Here is a 26931-nt window from a genome sequence, read left to right as displayed (position 1 = left end):
CATCTTATTTAACTTAAAAATAAAACTTCCATCTTATTTAGCTTAAAAATAGAATTCCATCTTATTTAACTTAAAAATAAAACTTTTATCTTATTTAGTTTAAAAATAAAACTTTCATCTTATTTAGCTTGAAAATAAAACTTTCATTTTAAGTTTATTAAATTAAAAGAAATTTTATTATTAAAGTTATCTACATTTTAATTGATATATAAAATATAATTTTTAAGTAAGTAATAAACTATTTAATTAAAAATATGTAATTTAGTAGTGGATTGAACATTTTAAGAGAAATCAAAATATAAATAAACATAAGAATTAGGCAAATAAATTCAACTTATAATGTATTCATAAATAAAAATTATATTTATAAAATGCAATTTTTTAATAGAAAAATATAATATCATAAAAACAATGAATAATTAAGGTTGTGAATATCATCATAAATATTGTTAAAAATTATGTTAATATACATGAATGTATAAAAGATAGTTTAAGGGAGGTATGTTTGTTATTTTACATACTTTATCCCATAATAAGTTATGTTGGATTACTATTCCACCCCAGGAGGATTAACTTATCCCAAGACTAATTGTTAATCCTGCGATAATTTATCCCAGCCTTTGCAGCCAACCAACGAATTAAAGGGCACTAAAAAATTATTCCAGAATTAATTCCTTTTATCCATCACACCAAACGACCCCTTATTCTTAAAAATTATGTCATGCATATTATTTGACTATGACAAACTAATAAATCAGCAGAACTAATTCTTTCATAACCTATCACATGATAATTAATCTTAACATAACTTGTCCTCAATTAATCCAAAAGTCATACTTTTGGAAATGAGAAAAAACCACTGGCAAAAGAGAGAGAGAGAAATCAGTGATCATTCATATTTGCAAATTACTCTTTATCATTCAACAGGTAAAATAAAGCTCTTACTAAAGAAACAGGACAGTGATCTNCCCCCCCCCCCCCATTTATTTTCTTTATTTTATTGGTATGAATGTGACACTAACTAGTACTACTAGTTGTAAGATAGAAATGAAGGGTTAGTTATTGAGTATTGACTATATTATATTCAATTTAGGCTATCATTCTCAATCTTATCAATAGACTCAAAATCAATATTCTTAGGGAATGACTAGACTTAAAAATGGCAATTGAAAATAAAAATTCTCCTTCAATTACCACAGAGATACTTCTAGAACCAATCTTTAGTCAAATATTCTTATAATAAAGTAGTCTTATTTTAGGACCAAGTTTGAATACACATTACATGACCATGTCTTTGCTTTAAAAGAAAAAAAGTATGTTTCACAACTAATACTTCTTATACTAATAAAGTACTCATGTTTTAGGACTATTTGGTTACACATTTCACCACCATGCCAATTTTATTTTATTTTTATATATATAAAAAAAAAGAATTGTGTTTCATGATTTCAAATTAATTTTAATTTTGAGTAGTAGAGATGTTTCACATGAACCATTTCACATCACAATTTTTTTTATATGTAAAAAAATATACGAAAGTTGAACTGTCAATTTTTTTAGTGTGACTTCGAACATAGATTTTTTTAGTTTTTTGATGTAAAATTTATAAAATCACGATTCAAAATTATTCAAAAAGCATATGAAGATATCTATCTCTTTTTTTGACACTCCATATAATTATTGCATCTTAATTTATTATTATAAATTAACTTAATTTGTTAATATAAAATAAATTCATACTGTCAACGTACACAATATGAAATCATTAAAATTTCAAAGAAGAAAAAGATACTACAAATTAACATGACCCTAAGCTAACATTTAATTTGCTATTTTAAAAAAAATTAAATATAGCTATCAACTTCATCTTTAAATTGTTCGAAATTAATAATATTTTTTGATAATCCATCGCTAAAGACTATATAAGCCGGAGGTCTCAATGGGAAACTGGCTTAAAATTAAATTCAAAGCCGTGTGGACCTTTTTTTTTCTTTTCTTTTTTCATCACTTTTTTTTTAATTAAATTATTTCATATAGGGTCGGAGTCAGATAGAATGAAAGAAACCCCTTTCGATAAAAAAATAATCAAAATTATTTTTTACATATATGTAGTAGATGTTGAATTCTTTTTTACTTCTTTATGTGGATACTACTTCGTAGTTTAGATTCCATAATAAAAAAATTGATTCCGCTACTAATTTCAAGCGAATAAAAATGGAATTATATATATATATATATATATATATGTTATACATCCTCTGCTAATTAACCCTGCCAAGTTGACAACTTGGACTCTATTTTTTTCTTCTTTCCTTTTGGAAAAAATAAGAGAAAATGTGTACACAAGTACAAGAAAAAAGGNTTCAAACATAGATTTTTTTAGTTTTTTGATGTAAAATTTATACAATCATGATTCAAAAATATTCAAAAAGCATATGAAGATATCTATCTCTTTTTTTTGACACTCCATATAATTATTGCATCTTAATTTATTATTATAAATTAACTTAATTTGTTAATATAAAATAAATTCATACTGTCAACGTACACAATATGAAATCATTAAAATTTCAAAGAAGAAAAAGATACTACAAATTAACATGACCCTAAGCTAACATTTAATTTGCTATTTTAAAAAAAATTAAATATAGCTATCAACTTCATCTTTAAATTGTTCGAAATTAATAATATTTTTTGATAATCCATCGCTAAAGACTATATAAGGCGGAGGTCTCAATGGGAAACTAGCTTAAAATTAAATTCAAAGCCGTGTGGACCTTTTTTTTTCTTTTCTTTTTTCATCACTTTTTTTTAATTAAATTATTTCATATAGGGTCGGAGTCAGATAGAATGAAAGAAACCCCTTTCGATAAAAAAATAATCAAAATTATTTTTTACATATATGTAGTAGATGTTGAATCCTTTTTTACTTCTTTATGTGGATACTACTTCGTATTTTAGATTCCATAATAAAAAAATTGATTCCGCTACTAATTTCAAACGACTAAAAATGGAATTATATATATATATATATATATATATATGTTATACATCCTCTGCTAATTAACCCTGCCAAGTTGACAACTTGGACTCTATTTTTTTCTTCTTTCCTTTTGGAAAAAATAAGAGAAAATGTGTACACAAGTACAAGAAAAAAGGACTATAGTGAGTTAGGGGAAATATGATCGATAAAAGCCTTAATTTGATCGTTATTAAGTCAATAGTAATCATAAAAAAAATGCTAACTTTTATATTGGATCACTATTAATTTTAATCAATTCTTTCATATATTATACTTGTATTTAGAAATGTTGAGTGAACGGGTTAACCTGAATTAGAAAATGTTAAATTGGAATGAATTTATAAATAGGTGAGTTATTTAAGTTAAATTGGACAAAAATAAATTAAAAATTGAGTCATAATCCAAACCGTTTATGACTTTATCACTCTACTTGTATTTGAGGTCAAGTACAATAATGAGTAGAACTTAGACAAGTGCACAAGTATTTGACATGAAAGAAAGCTCTAGAAACCCAATGACCTAACTAGTACTTTCTCCGTCTCATTTTAATTATTGCTTTAGCTTTTTCATACTAATTACGAAAATCATAAATATAAGATATATTTTATTAAGTTAACTATATTTAATAAAGATCCGTTGATTTTTTTTTCTATTAAATGATATGCATAGGTGTTAATATTGAAGGTATAATTGAAAGTAATTATCAATTTTTAACTTTGAATTTGAAAATTATTTTGTAATAAATTTTGAGCTAAAACGATAGTTGAAAATGAAGGAAAAAGCTACTACTCTCTTTGTCCCGGTTTATATGACCAACCCACTTTCCTTTTTCGCCAATCTAAAAAAGAATCACAATCACATATTTCTTATTAAGTAATAATTTAACTTTAAAATGCATATTTTACTCTTAATAAAATAATTTATACCTACACAAACGTGTATCACTTATTTTAGACCACAAATTTTAAAAAAAAAATTCATTCTTTCTTAAATTATGTGTTAAGTCAAACTAACTCATATAAAATATATTCTTCAAGTATAATGATGATGGAATGTTTATTAGTCTCTCTATACAGCATTTCATTAGGTACAAAACGTAGGTAAAATTGAGCTATTTGATGTGATAATAATAACTATATAGTCAAGAATGTTTGGTCTTAGCCCAATGTCCTACACAAAATTCTTCTCCTTTTTCCACGTTTAATATACTTCAAGATAATTTAGCAAATAACACAATAATTATAGTATATAGTACATACGACTAGTAAATGAAGAAAATTGAATTCATTTAATTTGGTCAATGCAAGAATATTGAAGTAATTAAGACCATGTGTTAATGCTATATTAAATGAGTCTGCAGCCTATTCATATTTTCCTTTTTTTTTTCAAAAATAAATTTTGAATTAGCAAAATAAATTTTTTAAATAAAAAATAATCAAATTCATGGTGATGGGCAGGGTCTATTGATCATTTTAGTTAGGTGAAAGGATAATTTGTCCCTTTGCTATCGAAAAAGGTTTAATATTGTCTTTCGTTATATTATTAATTTATATATGTCTTTAATATTGTATTATCAGTTCATATATATTCACGATATCATAAAAATGACTTAAATTCGTCCTTCCTCTAATAATCCATCAATAATTGTCAAAATGTTAAACATAGCGTTAAAAACACATATGGACCGATAGTATATACATAAAAGATATGTATAAACCAATAATATAATAAAGAAATAATATTCAAAACTATTTTCTATAGTGAAGTGACAAACATGACCTTTTTCCCCTTTGGATATATAATTGCATTGTTTTGTTTGGTCAATGAGACTATAGTATGATGAATCAAAGTGACAAATATCACTTTTAAAGATCATATTATTACTTTAGGAGTAGTTTAATTAACACGCAATATAAATAGCGATGTTAAAATGAGTCTAACTATAAATAATATATATGTTCAATTTATTCAGAATTTTAATATTTTCAGTTTCAACTTCACTCACTCATTTGTCACCCCTACATATCAACAAAGTAGACAAGACACAAGAGAAACTAGACATTAAGAAAAAATAAATATAAAGTAACATAATAAGTTAACAAAATGAAAGAAATATATTCTTTGAAGTCATGTAACATGGAGCTCAATAAATTAAACACTCGATGGAATAAAAAGATAAAATTATGAAAATGCTTCAAATCAAAGTTGATAAATACAACAAAACTCATCAATAGATGACTTCTCCTTTTATATATTTTATAGAAAAAAAAAAGGTTCTCTGAAATTCACTTCTTGGATATGTAAAAAAAGACAATATGAGATTTAGGACTAATTAAGACATTTGTAGCTTAATTTATTATCATCCTTATTTTTTAGGACAAAGGGTCAAAAATACCCTTCAACTTTAGTTTATTGTTTGACTTTATTCTCGCCGTTAAAATGAAGTTAATTTTACCCCTTCCGTTACTAATTTCAACAAATTTACCCCTCATTAGACGGAATCCCCAAAATTGACCCGAATTTATAAAAAAAACCCTATTCCCTATTTTAACCCAATGACCCGACCCTCTAGAGGATAATCCATTCCCCTACCGTCCTACGAAGTCCGTACATGCCTCAAAACTATAACCGATCTAAAATAATTAGTCGAACAGGTTACGTGCGAAGTAATCCCAAGGAAGAAATTCTCTTTCAAAAACGAATCAACGAAGAAAATCACAACGCAAAACAACATCATATCAGAAGTTCCAAATGTGGAATCAAAGGATTCAGTGTTAAGGGTTTTGGATTCGCCAAGGTTTAGGGGCAAAGAAAATGAGGTATTAGTGAAGGAATTCGGTAGGGGTAATGATGAAGAGATCAGGGAATTTGTTTTATCAGATTTAAAGGGTTGAGATGTGAGATTAATGGGGGAGTGTGAGGGCATTGTTTGTGCATAAATTGATTGATTGTAAGGTATATGTTGGACCTGTTTTTGGGTCAGTGTTGATTGAAGAAGTAACGAATTGTGTGTTCGTTTTGGCTTCACATCAGATTCGGATTCATCAAGCTAAAAGATGTGATTTTTATCTTCGAGTGAGGAGTAGGCCGATTATCGAGGATAGTGATGGTGTAAGGTTTGCACCATATTGCTTAAAGTATGAAGGGATTGAGAAGGATCTTGAGGAAGCTAATCTTGGTGAAGAGACAGGGAATTGGTCGAATGTAGATGATTTTAAGTGGTTAAGAGCAGTGCAGTCTTCAAATTGGTCAATTTTGCCGGAAAATGAACGCGCTGGCACAGTTGATATGGAAGAACAATCAGAGGGAAGAGAAATGAAGAACAACGGGTTAGAGGGGTCGGGGCAGGTCTGGGCATTGGGTTAAAAATAGGGAATAGGTTTTTTTTTTTTAAAATTCGGGTAATTTGGGTCAATTTTGGGGATTCCGTCAAATGAGGGGTAATTTTGGTGAAATTAGTAACAGGAGGGGTAAAATTAACTTCATTTTAACGGCGAGGGTAAAGTCAAACAATAAACTAAAGTTGAGGGGTATTTTTGACCCTTTTCCCTTTTTTCTAATCGCTAATATTGTTTTTAGAATATGATCGAGATGATATAGTTATCTAAATTCGAAATTGTTTAATTTGTGTAATATGCCCTTCTTTTGCTCTCTCTTTTTTTTGGATGTAGAATGTAAATCTCTCCAACAAATTGCTATAAAAAAATTATCATTAAGTAAACGTAAATAGATATATAAATTATTACAACAATAACATAATACTTAATATAATTCTATAAGTGAAATTTGAACAGAATAATATATAAGTAGATTTTGTTTCTATTTTTATAGAATAGAGAAATTATTTATGATACACCCTCATCTCAAAAAAAAAAAAAAATCACATATAGATTGACAATTTTTTTTATTAAAACCCCTTCAAAATAGATTCAAACAACTCGAAGCAATTAGTGTAAAATTTTGAGATTATTGGGTATAAATAGGAACATGAAAAAAAATGTTAGTCTTAAAAATAAAAATTTCTTAAAACATATTGTTGCCTAGATATATTAAAATAGTTTAGACGTATTCTCAAATTAAAAGTATTACTATGAAAAATGACTTAAATAGAAGATAATATTTTAATATACTCTATCGCATAACAAGACAATTGATTATTTTCAAATACATAAATTACTTAGAAAATAATGATAAAATTGCACATTTGGAAATGTATTTTCAAAATTTAAATTGATAAAATTTCTCACCTAAGATCAACAATGTCTTAGAGAGAAATTTCAAGTCTTATAAAGAATCAGAATTTTCGTCCTAGTCCGATGTGAATTATTCTCATTAATATCCCCCTTTCGGCCTGATGCGTAAAGGGACAATTTCACTCATAATATCCCTATGAGCTTCTTAGACGACGATAACTTTGGATCAGTGTGGGAGGCCCTATGGACATGACAATTAAAGATCAAAACTCAAAATGTTCTCGGTGAAAGGAAACTGAATTGTAATATAAATTGAGCCAAATCTTCAAAGATTTGTGTTAATGTTTATTCAGGTACTTTTTTTCATAATTTGATAAACTCGACATTTGTCGTATTCAATGGGTGATGGTAATTTCGGTAAACTGAAAACCCTCAACAAATTGGAGCAATTGAGGACATTGCTTTCCATCAATATCCAGCGGCGTCCATGCCATCTTAACAAGAGGATGCTGCATGACATATTTCCAAGACTAATATCCATAAGGGCACTATCACTGTCTCATTATGAGAATGATGAGTTGCCAAATGACTTGTTTATCAAATTAAAGCACCTAAAATTTTTGGACCTTTCTTGGACAAATATAAAAAAGTTGCCAGATTCAATTTGTGTACTGTACAACGACTTAGAGACACTTCTGTTGTCACGTTGTGTTTTTCTTAAGGAGCTACCTCTGCATATGGAAAAATTGATCAACTTGCGTCACCTTGACATTAGCAAAGCCAAATTGAAGACACCTCTACATCTGAGCAAGTTGAAAAGTTTCCATCTGCTAGTGGGAGCCAAGTTTCTTCTAGGTGGTTCGAGAATCGAAGATTTGGGGAAACTGCATAACTTGTATGGATCTCTATCAATTCTAAAGTTGCAACATGTGGTAGATAGAAGGGAATCTCTGAAGGCAAACATGAGGAAAAAGNACTTGCGTCACCTTGACATTAGCAAAGCCAAATTGAAGACACCTGGATCTACAATTGAGCAGGTTGAAAAGTCTCCATCTGCTAGTGGGAGCCAAGTTTCTTCTAGGTGGTTCGAGAATCGAAGATTTGGGGGAACTGCATAACTTGTATGGATCTCTATCAATTCTAGGATGTGGTAGATAGAAGGGAATCTCTGAAGGCAAACCTGAGGAAAAAGGAACATGTTGAAAGGTTGTCTTTGATGTGGAGCAGAAGTTTTGCTGTCATTTATAGATAAATCTACTAGCAATTGACAGTTAGGTTCTAAAGATTTAGTTCTTTAACTTTGTAGGAATTAAGTGTGAAAGAGATGTGCTATTGAAAACATATTATATATTATCGCATCAAGGGAGTTGACTTTAAGAAAGAGACAATGTAGTATTTATGTGGACATGGAAGTTGGGAAAAACGTTCTTCAATAGGAAAATTTGGATTTGTTTACTTGCATCTTGGAATGAAAATTGATTTTAGATTGCTTGATTTGTTAATTTATTAGTGAGTTTGTTGACTTCTCCAGACAACCCTCTTCTTCTAAGAGTGGCATAAACTTTTTTTTCTTCCTCACGAACCCATTTGGTCGATCGGATTTTAGTTGTAGCTACTGGCTGAACGAGCTTAGAGAGATTATAGAGGTGTTGAATTCCAGACGAGGACCTTAGAAATCGTTCATAAGACTATCAAGTGCACAGATTTGGGACGCTCAGGCAAGGTAATTTGACATTGTTAAAAAACAGATAGATTTGATATGCTTTGAATTTGACTGATACAGTTATTTTTATCCGTGCAAATACTTTTATGTTAGAATTATTAGGAGATACAAGTTTGATCATCGTCTGATTAGCATATTCTATATATGTTGCTCCTCAATTTTAATCTACTTTGACAGTGTGTTAAATTATCTACGGATTATTCAATGCTCTGTAATTTACCTTTTGATGCACCATATTTATGTTAATACTTTGTAGGATATCATATGTAGAAGTATCAAACTAACTCAATAATTTATGGCATAGCATTTCATGCAACACATTATTAGTCAGTTGTTAGATGGCCATGAAAAGTTTAATGTCGGATAGTTCTATACGCGACATTTCACATCAAGATTTTCTCATGTAACTAATCACACTTTAGACCAGTAATGATAAGATCACAAATAATGTGTCTCGGACCACACAGGAAAGATAACCCGCTACTAGGTAAGTTCGGTGTATGAGCTCGATCTAGAAGGCAAATCCATTGCTTTCATTGACAAGGAGTTTCGAAATGATGGGGATACATGTTTGTTACGTAGCTACATTTTGTGTGTGTACTTTTATGCAATGGTTACCTAATCTCAGTTCAAGATTGAACTTCAACATGAAATCTTCTCACTCCACATATATAAATAAATTTGTAATGATCATTACTTATGTTTTTGATTTCTTAAATATAATTGTTCATGAATTTTCTGTCAATCATATTATTTAATTTGTTGCATCAATCATATAAAGATGAAATTGTTAAGATTGAATTTCCGAGTTGTGAAGTTACTTCAGACGAAAATTAAGCCCCAAATCTAACTAGATCTATTGAGAGAAACAGAAATCAAGTTTATCTGAAGAAATTTAAGGACAAATGTTATTTATATTTTCTTACATTTCTCTCAAATTATACTTCTTTCATTCTTAATTTATGAGTCACAATTTGAATTTCAAAAGTTAAATAAATTATTTAGACCATGAATTCTTAAATGAAATCTTAAAATGAATGGTTTGAACTTCAAAACAAGAAAAAATGTCACATAAATTTAGTATATTCAATCTTGCATAAATATATAATATCTTATATATCAAATTACAACAATAACACATATATACGGTTTACACCCCTCACGAGGCGCGGGCTCATTACCTAGTTATGAATATACGTAGACATCATTCACCTTCACTACTGCCGTCATGGATAATTATTACTCCAAAATTTGACTTGAACATGATATCTTAACGAATTAATGAAATTGTGTACAAACTAATCTAAACACTATTGTTATATCATATATTGTATATATAAAAAGAACTTCATAAAAAAAAGTATATATATATAACCACACAACATTCTAAACTCTCTTTTTTATTCGTATCAATCTATAATATGTAACTTTGATATTAATGTTGCTTTAGGGATTAATGTCATTTTGGCCTTTATATATAAGGAGGTTGCTTTGAAAGGTCATTCAAATCCATAAGATGCTGGTAACTTCTACAAGAAGAAGTTGCTCGGATGATAAATACTTTTTACTTCAAATCTTAAGGTTATGAGTTTGAGTCACTGAAAAAGCAAAAGAGCTAGGGAGGGGTTAAAAAATATAAAAGAATTGAACAGTTTCATTTACTTTTGGCACAACTTGTGCTGAGTCTTATGTGACCCCAATTGTAGTCTTTTCCCCTTCAATAGCACAATAGAGCACATGGTTGGAGAGAACTGATGTATATAAGTTCAAACATATTTCTTTTGTTCAATATTTACTTAATAATCGTACTGAGTTAAAATATAAGTAGACATTGATAATTTCTCGGCTAAAAAACCTTTCATATACCATACTTGTGTTTATCACTCTAGCAATTAATGGGTAAAATAAAGCTTAATTGTGGATAGAGTAATGCATGCAAAAACACATGCATATAACATGCTAGAACTGCTAATGTGGTAACTCTATCACTGAACATTAAGCTATAATATACATCATCTTCTGTGGACGGCGCTGAAAACTTAATAGAAGAAGTCAATTATGAGGTTTTGAGACTAAAGGTGGAAGGTCAGAATCAAAATCTTGGAGAAACAAGCAATCAACAGGTAAGTGACTGCAACCTGTGCTTGAGTGATGATTTTTTTATTAACATAAAGGAGAAGTTGGAAGACACCATTGAAACATTGGAGGAGTTGGAAAAGCAAATTGGTCGCCTTGATCTAACAAAGTATCTTGATTCGGGTAAACAAGAAACAAGGGAATCTTCAACTTCTGTTCTTGATGAATCTGATATCTTAGGTAGGCAGAACGAAATAGAGGGACTGATTGACCGTTCGTTGTCTGAGGATGGAAAGAATCTGACTGTAGTTCCTGTTGTTGGAATGGGGGGCGTGGGGAAGACAACACTTGCTAAAGCTGTTTACAACGATGAGAAGGTAAAAAACTTGAGGAACATGTGGTAGATAGAAGGGAATCTCTGAAGGCAAACATGAGGAAAAAGGAACATGTTGAAAGGTTATCTTTGAAGTGGAGCAGAAGTTTTGCTGACAATTCACAAACTGAAAGAGACATACTAGATGAGCTACAACCAAACGCAAACATAAAAGAAATCGAAATCGCCGGATATAGAGGGACAAAAATTCCAAATTGGCTAGCTGATCATTCATTTCATAAACTAATAGAAGTGTCTCTAATCTACTGCAAGAACTGTGATTCCTTGCCAGCACTAGGACAGCTTCCTTGTTTAAAATTCCTTACCATTAGAGGGATGCATCAAATAACAGAGGTGAGTGAAGAGTTCTATGGTAGTTTGTCCTCCACAAAGCCATTTAACTCCCTTGAGAAGCTTGAATTCATAGAGATGCCGGAGTGGAAGCAGTGGCATGTACTGGGGAAGGGAGAGTTCCCTGTACTTGAGGAACTTTGGATTAATGGTTGCCCCAAGTTGATCGGGAAGTTGCCTGAAAATCTTTCTTCTCTGACAAGATTGAGAATTTCAGAATGCCCTGAACTCAGTTTGGAGACACCTATCCAACTTTCAAATTTAAAAGAGTTAAAAATTGCTGATTGTCCTAAGGTTGGAGTTCTTTTTGCGAATGCTCAACTGTTTACATCTCAACTTGAAGGAATGAAACAGATTGTTGAATTAGTAATTACTAATTGTAAGTCTCTTACCTCCTTACCTATTAGTATTCAGCCGAGTACCTTGAAGGCAATAAGAATCTCTGGTTGCGGGGAACTGAAATTGGAGGCGTCAATGAATGCTATGTTTCTCGAGGAATTGACTCTACAAAGATGTGATTCACCCGAGTTGTTCCCAAGAGCACGCAATTTGATTTTAAGAAGTTGCAACAACCTTACTAGGCTTTTAATTCCTACTGCCACTGAAACACTCAATATTGGAGATTGTGATAATCTTGAAATACTTTCAGTGGCATGTGGGACTCAGATGACATCATTGGATATTTACAACTGCAATAAGCTGAGGTCGCTGCCAGAGCATATGCAGGAACTCCTTCCATCTCTTGAGGAACTGAAACTGGATAATTGTTCAGGAATAGAGTCATTTCCTGAAGGAGGATTTCCCTTCAATTTACAAGTCCTTTGGATCAGTGATTGCAAGAAACTGGTGAATGGCCGTAAAGAGTGGCATTTACAGAGACTCCCATGTCTCAGAGATTTAACTATCCACCATGATGGTAGTGACGAAGAGGTTCTTGCTGGTGAAAACTGGGAGTTGCCTTGCTCTATTCAAAAGCTTAGCATATCCAATCTGAAAACATTAAGCAGCCAACTTCTCAAAAGCCTCACCTCTCTTGAGTACCTATATGCTATTAATTTACCTCAAATTCAGTCACTGCTGGAAGAAGGGCTTCCTTCCTCTCTTTCTGAGCTACACTTACATCATCATCATGATCTCCATTCACTACCAACCGAAGGTCTTCAGCGTCTCACGTGGCTTCGACGTCTAGAGATTTTGGATTGCCCTAATCTCCAATCTCTTCCCGAATCAGGGATGCCGTCTTCCCTCTCTAAGCTATCCATCCGATATTGCTCTAATCTCCAGTCTCTTCCTGAATCGGGGATGCCCTCCTCACTCTCTGATCTGACTATCAGCAATTGCCCTAGTCTCCAATCTCTTCCCGAATCAGGGTTGCCCTCCTCCCTCTCTGAGCTGGGCATTTTGAATTGCTCTAATCTCCATTCTCTTCCCGAATCGGGGATTCCCCTTTCCATCTGTAATCTATATATTTCCGAATGCCCATTGCTCAAACCACTCCTAGAATTTAACAAGGGGGAGTACTGGCCAAAAATTGCTCATATTCCCACCATAAATATTGATTGGGAATACCAGTAATGATTAAAAAAAAATGGTGCTCTGATAAATTGTAAGTTAAAATTCTTTATTTTTTCATTTATTTTTTTGCTTATTTCCCTTTTCTTGCTTGTTAATTCTTTTCCTCTGTTAAATCCTTGAGCAGCACAAAGCGTCTATTGCCACTGTGAAGCTGAGGAATCATCTTTGGATCGGGATGAATTTAATTTTAGATGACATCAAAAAAGGTGATAAAACAGAAGCTGGTATATGTAGGAGTTGAAGTTATTTGCTTCGGAAAGTTGGTAGCTCAATGTAATATAACGAACTAATAATCTTTTACCAGGAACATATATATCAGCTGGATGTTTAATGTCTTTGTAAATTCAATTCAACAGCAATTCATGCATTCTTGTTATAAATCTTACTCACCATCTTACTTGAAAATATTTAGTTCTTGTATTGCTTGAACTTTCATCTGAATAGCACTTCATGTATTCTTCTTCTTTCTGTTTTTCAGCGCTTGAACTAAGGAGAATGGAGGTTTAGAGTAATGCACATGCTCACTCATAAATGCATAGCTCTAATAGAATTCAGAGGTATACAAGACACAAAGTTTGTTTCCTATCTCCATTTTTCTGTTTACATTCCTTTTCCTTGTTTGTTAATTCTTCTTGTTTTTCTTAGTAGTGTTGAACAGTGTGGATCATCTATTGCGACTGTGTGGAGCGAAGCATTTTCATTCAAATATTAGATGACAAAAAGGTAATATGTTGCAACTAATCTAATCTTTAAACTTGCTCTGAGTCATTGTAAAAGAAACCGAGTGTAGGTTAGAATTGATGATTTGATCTTTAAGGTTGATAGCACAAAGTAATGCTAATGTACTACAAATCTTTTACCATTTACATTGGTAGATATGGATCTTTATCACAATAGCTAAAACATCACTTTTGTCAGTATTTCAATTTTTAGCACAATGGTTAAAACATCAGTTTCTTGTTTTGGATATTCAGAAATTTGGCTGAAGATATATACAGTAAGCTGATAACTTTGGAGATTATGAAGTTTCCTTCAAATTAGTTCCATCAGTACTCATCCTCGAGTGGGACCTCAGAACTAGGGGAAATGCAAGGAAGTGTATCCTACTCGGAATAAATTCAAGGTTAGATAACAAAAACTATTTACTCATGTTTCAGTTGCCGAGATGCTTATGTTGTAGTAGTAATAGTAGTAGCTGACAGCATAACCTGTTCAAAATATGATGTAGTCTTACTTAATGCGTTTGTTGCAATTTACCGTCCAGATAATTCAATTATGTGGATTTCTCCTCTTTTTTTTTGTCTATTAGCTTGACTTGTTATAGCTCTGAGGCTGACACAAGTTCTGTCTATTGTACAGTTCAACCTTGATTAACATTCAATTGCTCTACCAAGTTCACCGGCTTAAAAATGTTCACTTGAATGAACTACATCCAGGTTTTCTTCTAACTTATCAAAGAACGTATTGCTTCTTTTTCCCGTGGGTTGAGAAAGGAGGAGATAGTTTAGACTTTAGAGTAATACACATGTTTAACTCTTGATTTCTGATATTTCTACGGAGAGAGTTCGGATGCACACGAGACAGAAAGCTTGTCTTCCCATAACTTAACATCTAAAAGCCTAAGCACAATCTTAACTTTATTATCTGATCTCAACTTAACCATCTTTTTTCTTTCTTTCGTCAGTTGTGCCAAAATCTCTACTGAATAGGCAAATATCAGCTCAATTGTGATCTGTCTGCATAGTGTAGGTGAAGAAAGGTACTTTCTCTTTTCTCTCGAATTTCACTTTTCTTTCATCAGTATGAGAACGAAATATTGAGCAAGGAGTTTTTCACATATGAAACTCTGATGTTTTTTCACTGCTCCAGCTGCACTTCAAAATTGAGAAACTGTAATTGCTCAAATTCCCATTGTATCATTTTGTGCCTTTAACAGGTAAACATGTTTACCGCGAGATTTCCTTCCAGCAGTATGTCTAAAATGTGCTTCACTGGCTCAAAGAATGACTACGCTTGAAATGCTGAACCTGCATTTAGATCAGCAGTGTTACAAGGTCAAGTTGATATGTACAGATGGTGTCGTGCTCGATTTTGGTAATACTTCCATCCTCTACATTGCTCTGTTGTGCGCGAGTTTGAAGCATCAGATGGAATTTTATTTTGTATGTATATATATAGTAAGTGATGTTATTTCCAGTTATGCATATGATCTTAGTTAAGGTGAAGCAGCAAATATTGCTATTTTTTCCTCAAGAATGTTCAGGATTGAGATTTATAAGTGTAATTACGAAAGACAAAAATTGGACCTCTTTATAATGACGGACATTTTTTTGGCTGCTGTTATTGTTACGCACCATAATAACATTTGACGTTTAGATCTTATTTGGCTGTTATTGATAAAAGAAAGGGAATAGGCAAGAAGTCATTTTCCTCTAACTTCTTTATGTTACTGAAGAAAACAAATTATACTCATAATATCCCTATGAGTGAGTGATCTCCTAGCACAATTGGCACAAGCTGAGGTTGTCAACATGCACTGCCAACAAGCTCATCTCTTGGAACTAATTTGCATGGAAATGGGCCAATCTCCACTAGCAATATCACCACCACAACAATCTTTGGACAATTTCACTCATAATATCCCTATGAGCTTCTTAGACGACGATAACTTTGGATCAGTGTGGGATGCCCTGTGGACATGACGATTAAAGATCAAAACTCAAAATGCTCTCGGTGAAAGGAAACTGAATTGTAATATAAATTGAGCCAAATCTTCAAAGATTTGTGTTAATGTTTATTCAGGTACTTTTTTTCGTAATATGATTCTGATAAGAGCACTTAAAACTGATTGGTCGTATGATCCGACCAGGTTATATATATAATGCTAATTTATGAGGAAAAACGGATGGTGATGTTTGAAGATGCATTGTGGTGAATCTTAAGTATCCTCTCTTGATTTAACTGATGCCATTGATGTTGACAGTGTATGTTGTTGATTGACATGGTAATATTTGAGGGCTGGTTTCCATTCAGGCAACTCAGCTAATTAGCATATTCCACCAAAAGAGTTTCAGTTGTGGACTGTGTAATCAGTGAAAAGTTCAATGTTTGTAGGCACAAGACTTGTCAAGTTTACCATTACTGCTTCTGGTGATGTTTCTTGCTCGAGGTCAACCCTGACATAGCACAAACAGGTCCTTGTCTATTCAATGATTGGTCATCCAGTTGTTAATATGTGCTTCACTGGTGATATTAGGATAATCAATTTATGAGCTAAAACTTCTCTAAAGAGACATGTGTATGTTTAAATAGGTTGTTTGAAGTTAGACCTTATGCGAACTCAATTGAAATTTTTATTCATAGCTAGCTTCCAATTCAACCTTAACCCGAAGGTAGGAGGTGTTGCAATGAGCAACCATTAGACCGCCCTCATTGAAAGGGTAATTCTTTTCAAGGCTATATTTATACAACTTTTGAAAATATTGATAAAATCTAAATGGTTAGTTAAAAAAGAGACATTTGCATAAATCAACCTTGAAGATTGATACTAATAGCTATTGAGAGACCACCAAAGTTGTGGTGATATGATTTCACAAAAGAGTAGTAATTTCTCAATATTTGAAATATGCAAAGTCAATAGAGGAATTGGAATTAAATTTGAAGATGAAAAAAAAAGAAGGTAACAAGAACACTATAGACAAAATCTGGTATAGGCAGGAATTGGAATATACATTTTGCAGTTGTTTAATCAATAGAAACGGTCTGTTACTTATTAAGGTTTTCTACAATTCTCTTGTGAATTCTAACATATTGAAATGTTGTAACTGATACCGTAAAACCAAACAATAAAAATGTTATACAATTACAACAAATGATACAATCTATTCAAACACTCCAACTTCAAGGTTCATCATTTTTTTTTTATTAAACCATTTTACGAGTTCAGAATCCAATTTTATCCACCTATATCATTTCCTGATTATAATAGGAATTCACAAAAGAGCAGTAACTTCTCAAATTGAAATGAGCCTTAAATGGATATAGAGGATTCATATAGTCAATGCCAACTGATTTACGATTGAGGTTTACTTGATCGTGAAATTGGAGAATTATCATCTCCACTTGATGAGGATCTAAGCACCTAAGTTGCGCGGACTCTTTACTTTCAATGCTGTACCCCTGTCGGATTCTCCAAAAATACTCTACTTTTGGAGAATCCGACACGCCACATTGACATTTTTGAAGAGTCCGAGCAACATAGCTAAACACAACGTTTTGTTTTGATTTTGGCAGAACTTTAGATTATTTGAAAAGGAGTAGCACTTACTCTTTAGATAACCTGCCAGTTATTTTCTCCTTGCTTGTCTATTAGCTTGTTTCAGTTTGTTGATCCATTTGTTATTGCAGGAGTTGTTCAATCAATTTGCGGAATCACAAGGAAGAGCATGAATGTTTGAAAAATTGAAATCTCTATTTCACAATGAGGTAGTTTTGCCTATACCTTGTAATAAGACTACAATTTTATTGAATTCATAACTTTTATATTAGATTTACTATTAATTTTAATCACTTCTTTCATATATTATACTTGTATTTAGGAATGTTACAAGTTAAACTGAATTTGACAATATTAAAATGGAATGAATTTATAAATAGATGAGTTATTTAAGTTAAACTAGACAAAAATGAGTTAAAAATTGAGTCATAATCCAAACCGTTTATGACTTTATCACCGAATTTGAAGATGAAACGGAGAAAAAAGCTGAAGCTTAAACAATCAATTTGACATGTATACCATTAAAGGTACTAGCTTCAAGTAGTAAGAGAGGCCTTGATTTCGAGCCCCTATTGTAGCAAACATAGAAAAATCCCTATACTATTTTCCTTTTGGTGGTGTACAGGGGATTGATCTATAATGAGAAGTAACAACCAAATCCCATTATATATTAAGGAGTTCAAGTAAAAAGCATGGTTGGTGTAAGAAAAATTCACATTATTGAGTCACTTTCATGTATTATAGTCGGTGACTTGTTTTATTTTTAAGATTACAAATCTTACATTTTAAGGAGTTTTAATGTAATTCTCATATCAAAGTGATCCGATGGTTTAAAATTCTTTATACTGACAATCTAGATTACTTAAGAAAAAACAATTCACTCTTTTCATCCCTATATTACTGTATATTTTTTTCTTCTCTTTGTATGGTGCATTGACTTCTCTTAGTTTTCCAAGATAATTTCATGTGGCTTTTTGTCTAACAAAACCCTTCTCTCTCATAATTTCCTTAGTTGTCTAACAAGTTAAATGCTTATTTTAACAATTATGTTTTCCTTATTCACCTTGTATACTGAAATCCAAACATCACGTTAACTTTTTCAAATATTGTTTAATTAGGAATTGCCAGAATATCAAAAGAGCAGATGCTGTAAGCAGCATGGTGTATGAGGCAAATGCTAGAGTGAGGGATCCTGTATATGGTTGTGCAGGGTCAATTTTCCATCTACAAAAGCAAGTGACTGATCTCCAAGCACAATTGGCAAAGGCACAAGCCGAGATTGTCAACATGCTCAATCTCGAGTGGGACCTCAGAACTAGGCGAAAAGCAAGGAAATGTATCCTACTCGGAATGAATTCAAGGTTAGGTAACAAAAAACGATTTACTCATGTTTCAGTTTCCAAGACGTTTATAATGTAGTAGTAGTAGTAGTTGTAGTCTACTTTGTTAGAATTAACAGCATAACCAAGAAAGAGTCTTCTCTTAATAAATTCTTTAGTTTTAGCTGATGCATATAAGCTGTTCAAAATATGACATTGTCTTAACGCGTTTGTTGCAATTTACTATCCAGATACTTTAATTTTTTGGAATTCGCCTTTTTTAGTCCAGAAGCTTGACTTGTTCGTTGATCCATTGTCATTGTAGGAGTTTTTCAATCTTGTCTTGTCTTGGAATTTGCATCAAAAATTCATTTGAGGTTAGGCAACAAAACAGCATGTCAAATTTCAATTATCATTCGTTAAAAGGACTAGTCATTTTCTATTCTCAGTGAAATCATCCAGAGCTATCAACTATCAGAACTGATATTTGTGAAAATTTAATATATGTTTGATTTTGTTATATCTGAGGCTGACACAAGCTCTGTGTATTGTACAGTTCAAATTTGATTTCCTCCGAGTAGTTGCTTGCAGTAGAAGGATTAGTCAGCCTATAGATTTGATGCTACTAGTTTAATGTTTGGCTGTATTAACATTCAATTATTTTACCAAGTTCGCCAGCTTTAATAGTTTTCACTTTATTGGACTACTTCCAGGTTTTCTTCCAACATATCACAATAAGTTGCGGAAGGAGGAAGTGGTTTAGAGTAATGCACATGCTAACTTTTGAATAGGCAAATATCAGCTCAACTGTGATCGATCAGCAGAATGTAGGTGCAGAAAGGTACTTTCTCTTTTCGCTGGAATTTGACACTACTACTTTTCTTTTATCCGACTGAGAAGGAAATATTGAGCAAACTTTTGTACAAGGAGTTTCTCCTATAGCACTTGAAGATCATTTCTACTTTCTTCTCTTCTGTCAGCAGCTCAACAAAGTACAAGGTTCGATTGATCAGTTTCTCTGCCAAGATATGATGTCATTTCCTCATCGAGATTAGCTGAAGTTTGCCACCAGAACCAATGCTAGAATTCCTTCCATCTCTCGAAAGAATGGTAGGCATTTCATTCTCAGAAAAATAAGGATATTTTTGTGTATGAAACTCTGATGGTTGTTGTTCACTGCTACAGCTGCACTTCAAAATTGAGAAACTTTAATTACTCAAATGCCCATTTTTATCATTTTGTGTTTGAGTAATTTTAACTGTTGTGATCTTTATCAGGTAAACATGTCGATCGTGAGAGTTCCTTCCAGATGTATGTCTAAAATGTGCTCCTCAGACTCAAAGAATGATTGCTTAAAACGTTTGGCTTGAAATGCTGAACCTGCATTTAGACCAGCAGTGCTACAAGGTCAAGTTGGTATGTCCAGATGGTGTCATCCACAAGTTTGGTTATACTTCCATCCTCAACATTGCTCTGTTGTGCGCGAGTTTGTATCATCAGATGGAATTTTATTTTGTATGTATATATAGTAAGTGATGCTATTTCAAGTTATGTATATGATCTTAGTTGAGTTGAAGCAACAAATATTGCTATGTTGTCCTTGAGAATGTTCAGGATTGAGATTACAAGTGAAGTTAGTTTAGTATAATTACGAAAGACAAAGTTGGACCTCTTTATAATGACATACATCTTTTGGCTGCTATAATGAATGATTGTTATTGTTACACACCTTAATAATATTTGACGTTTAGATCTTATTTGATGGTTATTGAAAAAAGAAATATGCAAGAAGTCATTTCCTCTTAACTTTTTATGTTATAGAAGAAAACAAAATACTTAACAGGGAAAAGACATAAAATCCAATCCATCTGAACTTGTCCCGAAAAGTCGAATATATTGTGGCAACTTATGATACACAAGTACTATTTAAAAGTGAATTTATTTTGCTAGAGCAAAAGAGGGTGCCTTTCTGCTTGGGCTATCTTTTCATAGTATTTGATTTCATCAAATAAAGAGAATTATAAAAGGAACACTTTTAAAATACATTAATTTCAAAAAAAAAAAAAAAACCAACTCGAAGAAAACAATTAGTAGGTAGTTTCTGGTCATTTTAAAAAGCTAATGCCAGTTGATTGTAGAGACCAATAGTATGAAGGTCGTTGAATTAAATTAATAGGAGATTTGTGTAATCTTTGAGTTAAATCAAATGACTTTTTAAAAAATAAATTGAAGTGTTGAAAACAAGACAATGTAGTGGCCGGTTAGATTTCAACTTCAATAAGGCATCTTCTATTAGAAGTTATTTAAAAAAGAATTTGTTATAACCACTACTTATAATTTACTCATTTGCCTTTATATAATGGTGGTGTCCACCAACATTTTATTATTATTGTATGGAGTTTGATAATCAAGCCAAAAGTTACAAGTTTGATTCAGTTAAAATATAACAAGTTGTGGAAAATAAGAGAGAAAAGTCATTCTCCAAAATTGGTATAACAATTGCAAATTAATTAGCAGACAGTCAGTATATTGTTTGCATATTGCTCTAGCATTCAACAGGTAAATTAAATCTATTACTAGTAGAAATATTAAACCATTTTGTGATTCTTTGTTTTGTTTTTCAGGTTTCAAAAATGGAGATTGGCTTAGCATTTCTCTCTTCAGCTTTGAATGTTCTCTTTGATAGGCTTCAGCTCCTAACGATGATCTGTTCAAGGTGTTTCAGAAGCATCATTAAAAATATGTAATTTAGTAGTGGATTGAACATTTTAAGAGAAATCAAAATATAAATAAACATAAGAATTAGGCAAATAAGTTCAACTTATAATGTATTCATAAATAAAAATTATATTTATAAAATGCAATTTTTTAATAGAAAAATATAATATCATAAAAACAATGAATAATTAAGGTTGTGAATATTATCATAAATATTGTTAAACATTATGCTAATATACATGAATGTATAAAAGATAGTTTAAGGGAGGTATGTTTGTTATTTTACATACTTTATCCCATGATAAATTATGTTGGATTACTATTCCACCCCAGGAGGGATAACTTATCCCAAGACTAATTGTTAATCTTGCGATAATTTATCCCAGCCTTTGCAACCAAACAACGAATTAAAGGGCACTAAAAAATTATTCCAGAATTAATTCCTTTTATCCATCACACCAAACGACCCTTATTCTTCAAAATTATGTCATGCATATTATTTGACTATGACAAACTAATAAATCAGCAGAACTAATTCTTTCATAACTTATCTCAGCATAACTTATCACATGATAATTAATCTTAACATAACTTGTCCTCAATTAATCCAAAAGTCATACTTTTGGAAAAGAGAAAAAACCACTAGCAAGAGAGAGAGAGAGAAATCAGTGATCATTCATATTTGCAAATTACTCTTAAATCATTCAACAGGTAAAATAAACCTCTTAGTAAAGAAACAGTAATCTTCTTCAAATTCTTATAATCATTTTGTGGTTTCCTATTTTGATTTGCAGATTTCAGAAATGGAGATTGGCTTAACAGTTGGTTGTGCATTTCTCTCTTCAGCTTTGAATGTTCTCTTTGACAGGCTTGCTCCTAACGGTGATCTGCTGAAGATGTTTAAGAGGGACAAGTGTGATGTTCGGCTCTTAAAGAAGCTGAAAATGACTTTGCGTAGTCTTCAGATTGTGCTAAGTGATGCAGAGAATAAGCAGGCATCAAATCCATCTGTGAGAGACTGGCTTAATGAGCTTCGAGATGCTGTGGACTCTGCTGAAAACTTAATAGAAGAAGTTAATTATGAAGTGTTGAGGCTTAAGGTGGAAGGTCAGCATCAAAATCTTGGAGAAACAAGCAATCAAAAGGTAAGTGACTGCAACCTGTGCTTGAGTGATGATTTTTTTCTTAACATAAAGGAGAAGTTGGAAGACACCATTGAAACATTGGAGGAGTTGGAAAAGCAAATTGGCCGCCTTGATCTAACAAAGTATTTTGATTCGGGTAAACAAGAAACAAGGGAATCTTCAACTTCTGTTGTTGATGAATCTGATATCTTAGGTAGGCAGAAAGAAATAGAGGGATTGATTGACTGTTTGTTGTCTGAGGATGGAAAGAATCTGACTGTAGTTCCTGTTGTTGGAATGGNGAGTTGGAAAAGCAAATTGGCCGCCTTGATCTAACAAAGTATTTTGATTCGGGTAAACAAGAAACAAGGGAATCTTCAACTTCTGTTGTTGATGAATCTAATATCTTAGGTAGGCAGAAAGAAATAGAGGGATTGATTGACCGTTTGTTGTCTGAGGATGGAAAGAATCTGACTGTAGTTCCTGTTGTTGGAATGGGGGGCGTGGGCAAGACAACACTTGCTAAAGCTGTTTACAATGATGAGAAAGTAAAAAACCATTTTGGTTTCAAAGCTTGGATCTGTGTGTCTGAACCATATGATATTCTCAGAATAACAAAGGAGTTACTTCAAGAATTTGGCTTAATGGTTGATAACAATCTGAATCAACTTCAAGTCAAATTAAAGGAAGGCTTAAAGGGAAAAAAGTTTCTTATTGTCCTAGATGATGTGTGGAATGAAAACTATAAAGAGTGGGATGACTTGAGAAATCTTTTTGTACAAGGAGATGTAGGAAGTAAGATCATTGTGACGACACGTAAGGAGAGTGTTGCCTTGATGATGGGTTGTGGAGCAATCAATGTGGGGACTCTGTCTAGTGAAGTCTCTTGGGCTCTATTCAAACGGCATTCATTTGAAAATAGGGATCCTGAGGAATATTCAGAATTTCAAGAGGTTGGAAAACAAATTGCAAACAAGTGCAAAGGATTGCCATTAGCTCTAAAGACACTTGCTGGCATTTTACGCTCCAAATTCGAGGTGAATGAGTGGACAGACATTTTAAGAAGTGAAATATGGGAGCTGCCACGTCATTCAAATGGAATCTTACCAGCATTGATGTTGAGCTACAATGATCTTCGTCCACATTTGAAGCAATGTTTTGCTTTTTGTGCAATATATCCAAAAGATCATCTGTTTAGCAAAGAACAAGTTATTCACCTGTGGATTGCTAATGGTCTTGTACAGCAGTTGCATTCAGCTAACCAATACTTTCTCGAGTTGAGATCGAGATCATTGTTTGAAAAGGTCCGAGAGTCTTCTGAATGGAATCCGGGGGAATTCTTAATGCATGACCTTGTCAATGATTTGGCCCAAATTGCATCTTCAAATCTGTGTAACAGGTTGGAAGAGAACCAAGGATCTCATATGTTGGAACAAACTCGACACTTGTCATATTCAATGGGTGATGGTGATTTTGGTAAACTGAAAACCCTCAACAAATCGGAGCAATTGAGGACATTGCTTCCCATCAATATCCAGCTGCGTTGGTGCCATCTTAGCAAGAGGGTGCTGCATGACATATTGCCAAGACTAACATCTTTGAGGGCACTATCATTGTCTCATTATAAGAATGAGGAGTTGCCAAATGACTTGTTTATTAAATTAAAGCACCTAAGGTTTTTGGACTTTTCTTGGACAAGTATAAAAAAGTTGCCAGATTCAATTTGTGTACTGTACAACTTAGAGACACTTCTGTTGTCACATTGTATGTTTCTTAAGGAGCTACCTCTGCATATGGAAAAATTGATCAACTTGCGTCACCTTGACATTAGCGAAGCTTATTTGACGACACCCCTACATCTAAGCAAGTTGAAAAGTCTGGATGTGCTAGTGGGAGCCAAGTTTCTTCTAAGTGGTCGTAGTGGTTCGAGAATGGAAGATTTGGGTGAACTGCATAATTTGTATGGATCTCTATCAATTCTAGGGTTGCAACATGTGGTAGATAGAAGGGAATCTCTGAAGGCAAACATGAGGGAAAAGAAACATGTTGAAAGGTTATCTTTGGAGTGGAGCGGAAGTAATGCTGACAATTCACAAACTGAAAGAGACATACTTGATGAGCTACAACCAAATACAAACATAGAAGAACTCCGAATCACTGGCTATAGAGGAACAAAATTTCCAAATTGGCTAGGTGATCCTTCATTTCATAAGCTAATAGACTTGTCTCTTAGCAACGGCCAAGACTGTGATTCCTTGCCAGCGCTTGGACAGCTTCCTTGTTTAAAATTCCTTACCATTAGAGGGATGCATCAAATAACAGAGGTGACTGAAGAGTTCTATGGTATTTCATCCTCCACAAAGCCATTTAATTCTCTTGAGCAGCTTGAATTCGCAGAGATGCTGGAGTGGAAGCAGTGGCATGTACTGGGGAAGGGAGAGTTCCCTGTACTTGAGGAACTTTCGATTGATGGTTGCCCAAAGTTGATTGGGAAGTTGCCTGAAAATTTTTCTTCTCTGAGAAGATTGAGGATATCAAAATGCCCTGAACTCAGTTTGGAGACACCTATCCAACTTTCAAATTTAAAAGAGTTTGAAGTTGCTAATTCTCCTAAGGTTGGAGTTGTTTTTGATGATGCTCAATTGTTTACGTCTCAACTTGAGGAAATGAAACAGATTGTTAAATTAGATATTACTGATTGTAAGTCTCTTACCTCCTTACCTATTAGCATTCTGCCGAGTACCTTGAAGAGAATAAGAATCTCTGGTTGTAGGGAACTGAAATTGGAGGCGCCGATCAATGCTATTTGTCTGAAGGAATTGTCTCTAGTAGGATGTGATTCACCTGAGTTTCTCCCAAGAGCACTCTCTTTGAGTGTAAGAAGTTGCAACAACCTTACAAGGCTTTTGATTCCTACTGCCACTGAAACAGTCAGTATTAGAGATTGTGATAATCTTGAAATACTTTCAGTGGCATGTGGGACTCAGATGACATCATTGCATATTTACAACTGCGAGAAGCTGAAGTCGCTGCCAGAACATATGCAACAACTCCTTCCATCTCTTAAGGAACTGAAACTGGTTAATTGTTCACAAATAGAGTCCTTTCCTGAAGGAGGATTGCCCTTCAATTTACAACAACTTTGGATCTCCTGTTGTAAGAAATTGGTGAATGGCCGAAAAGAGTGGCATTTACAGAGACTCCCCTGTCTCAGAGATTTAACTATCCACCATGATGGTAGCGACGAAGTGGTTCTTGCTGATGAAAAATGGGAGTTGCCTTGCTCTATTCGAAGGCTTAGCATATGGAATCTGAAAACATTAAGCAGCCAACTTCTCAAAAGCCTCACCTCTCTTGAGTACCTATTTGCTAATAATTTACCTCAAATGCAGTCATTGCTGGAAGAAGGGCTTCCTTCCTCTCTTTCTGAGCTAAAATTATTTAGCAATCATGATCTTCATTCACTACCGACCGAAGGTCTTCAGCGTCTCACGTGGCTTCAACGTCTAGAGATTCGGGATTGCCATAGTCTCCAATCTCTTCCCGAATCAGGGATGCCCTCTTCCCTTTCTAAGTTGACCATCCAACATTGCTCTAATCTCCAATCTCTTCCCGAATCGGGGTTGCCCTCCTCCCTCTCTGAGCTGCGCATTTGGAATTGCTCTAATGTCCAATCTCTTCCCGAATCGGGGATGCCTCCTTCTATCTCTAATCTATATATTTCCAAATGCCCATTGCTCAAACCACTCCTAGACTTTAACAAGGGGGATTACTGGCCAAAAATTGCTCATATTCCCACCATATATATTGATTTGGAATCCCAGTAATGATTTAAAAAAATGGTGCTCTGATAAATTGTAAGTTAAAATTCTTTATTTTTTCATTTATTTTTCTGATTACTTCCCTTTTCTTGCTTGTTGATTTTTTTCCTTTGTTAAATCCTTGAGCAGCACAAAGCGTCTATTGCCACTGTGAAGCTGAGGAATTATCTTTGGATCGGGATGAATTTAATTTTAGATGACAGCAAAAAAGGTGATAAACCGAAAGCTGGTATGTGTAGGAATTGAAATTATTTGCTTCGGAAAGTTGATAGCACTTCATGTATTCTTGTTCTTTCCGTTTTTCAGTGAGTTAGTTGATCAAAGGACTAAGGAGAATGGAGGTTTAGAGTAATGCACATG

General features: G+C 33.1%; 2 protein-coding genes and 2 pseudogenes across 6 annotated transcripts in view; all 4 read left to right on the top strand.

The window, feature by feature from the left end:
* The window catches only part of LOC125850924 (LOB domain-containing protein 1-like), a 44653-nt gene extending 28505 nt beyond the window's left edge, over positions 1-16148 (top strand). Inside the window, exon 3 of the mRNA XM_049530745.1 lies at positions 16116-16148. The gene's annotated coding sequence lies outside the window, so the exon portion shown is untranslated. The remainder of the gene's footprint in view (positions 1-16115) is intronic.
* Positions 1-20632, top strand: part of LOC125850923 (putative disease resistance RPP13-like protein 1) — a 44243-nt pseudogene extending 23611 nt beyond the window's left edge.
* LOC125850926 (putative disease resistance RPP13-like protein 1) lies at positions 873-26931 on the top strand. Of its 5 annotated transcripts, XR_007444860.1 has the most exons (5): positions 873-927; positions 22421-22964; positions 23162-26607; positions 26701-26782; positions 26878-26931. XR_007444860.1 is itself a non-coding variant. In XM_049530747.1 (4 exons), exons 2-3 carry the CDS (start codon positions 22430-22432, stop codon positions 26575-26577), a joined length of 3951 nt encoding a protein of 1316 aa, XP_049386704.1. In that variant the 5' UTR covers positions 873-927; positions 22421-22429; the 3' UTR covers positions 26578-26607; positions 26701-26931. The 5 variants fall into 5 exon arrangements, 4 of the variants coding, with proteins under 4 accessions (XP_049386704.1, XP_049386707.1, XP_049386706.1 ...); XM_049530747.1 differs by having other exon boundaries at positions 26701-26931; XM_049530750.1 differs by lacking the exon at positions 873-927 and adding an exon at positions 10964-11023 and having other exon boundaries at positions 22734-22964; positions 26701-26925.
* LOC125850927 (tubulin-folding cofactor C-like) lies at positions 5617-6408 on the top strand (annotated as a pseudogene).

This window comes from Solanum stenotomum, unplaced genomic scaffold (assembly GCF_019186545.1).
Source record: "Solanum stenotomum isolate F172 unplaced genomic scaffold, ASM1918654v1 scaffold20987, whole genome shotgun sequence".
Taxonomy (NCBI): Eukaryota; Viridiplantae; Streptophyta; class Magnoliopsida; order Solanales; family Solanaceae; genus Solanum; species Solanum stenotomum.
Note: the sequence above shows the minus strand (reverse complement) of the source record. Positions and strands in the feature narration are given on the sequence as shown.

Bases quoted from the DNA above. Each gene is read 5' to 3' on its own strand.
- LOC125850926 (XM_049530747.1), top strand. From the start codon at position 22,430: ATGGAGATTGGCTTAACAGTTGGTTGTGCATTTCTCTCTTCAGCTTTG. The intron at 22,965-23,161 runs GTAGGCAGAAAG...CTAATATCTTAG, and splicing joins TGATGAATCTGATATCTTAG to GTAGGCAGAAAGAAATAGAG.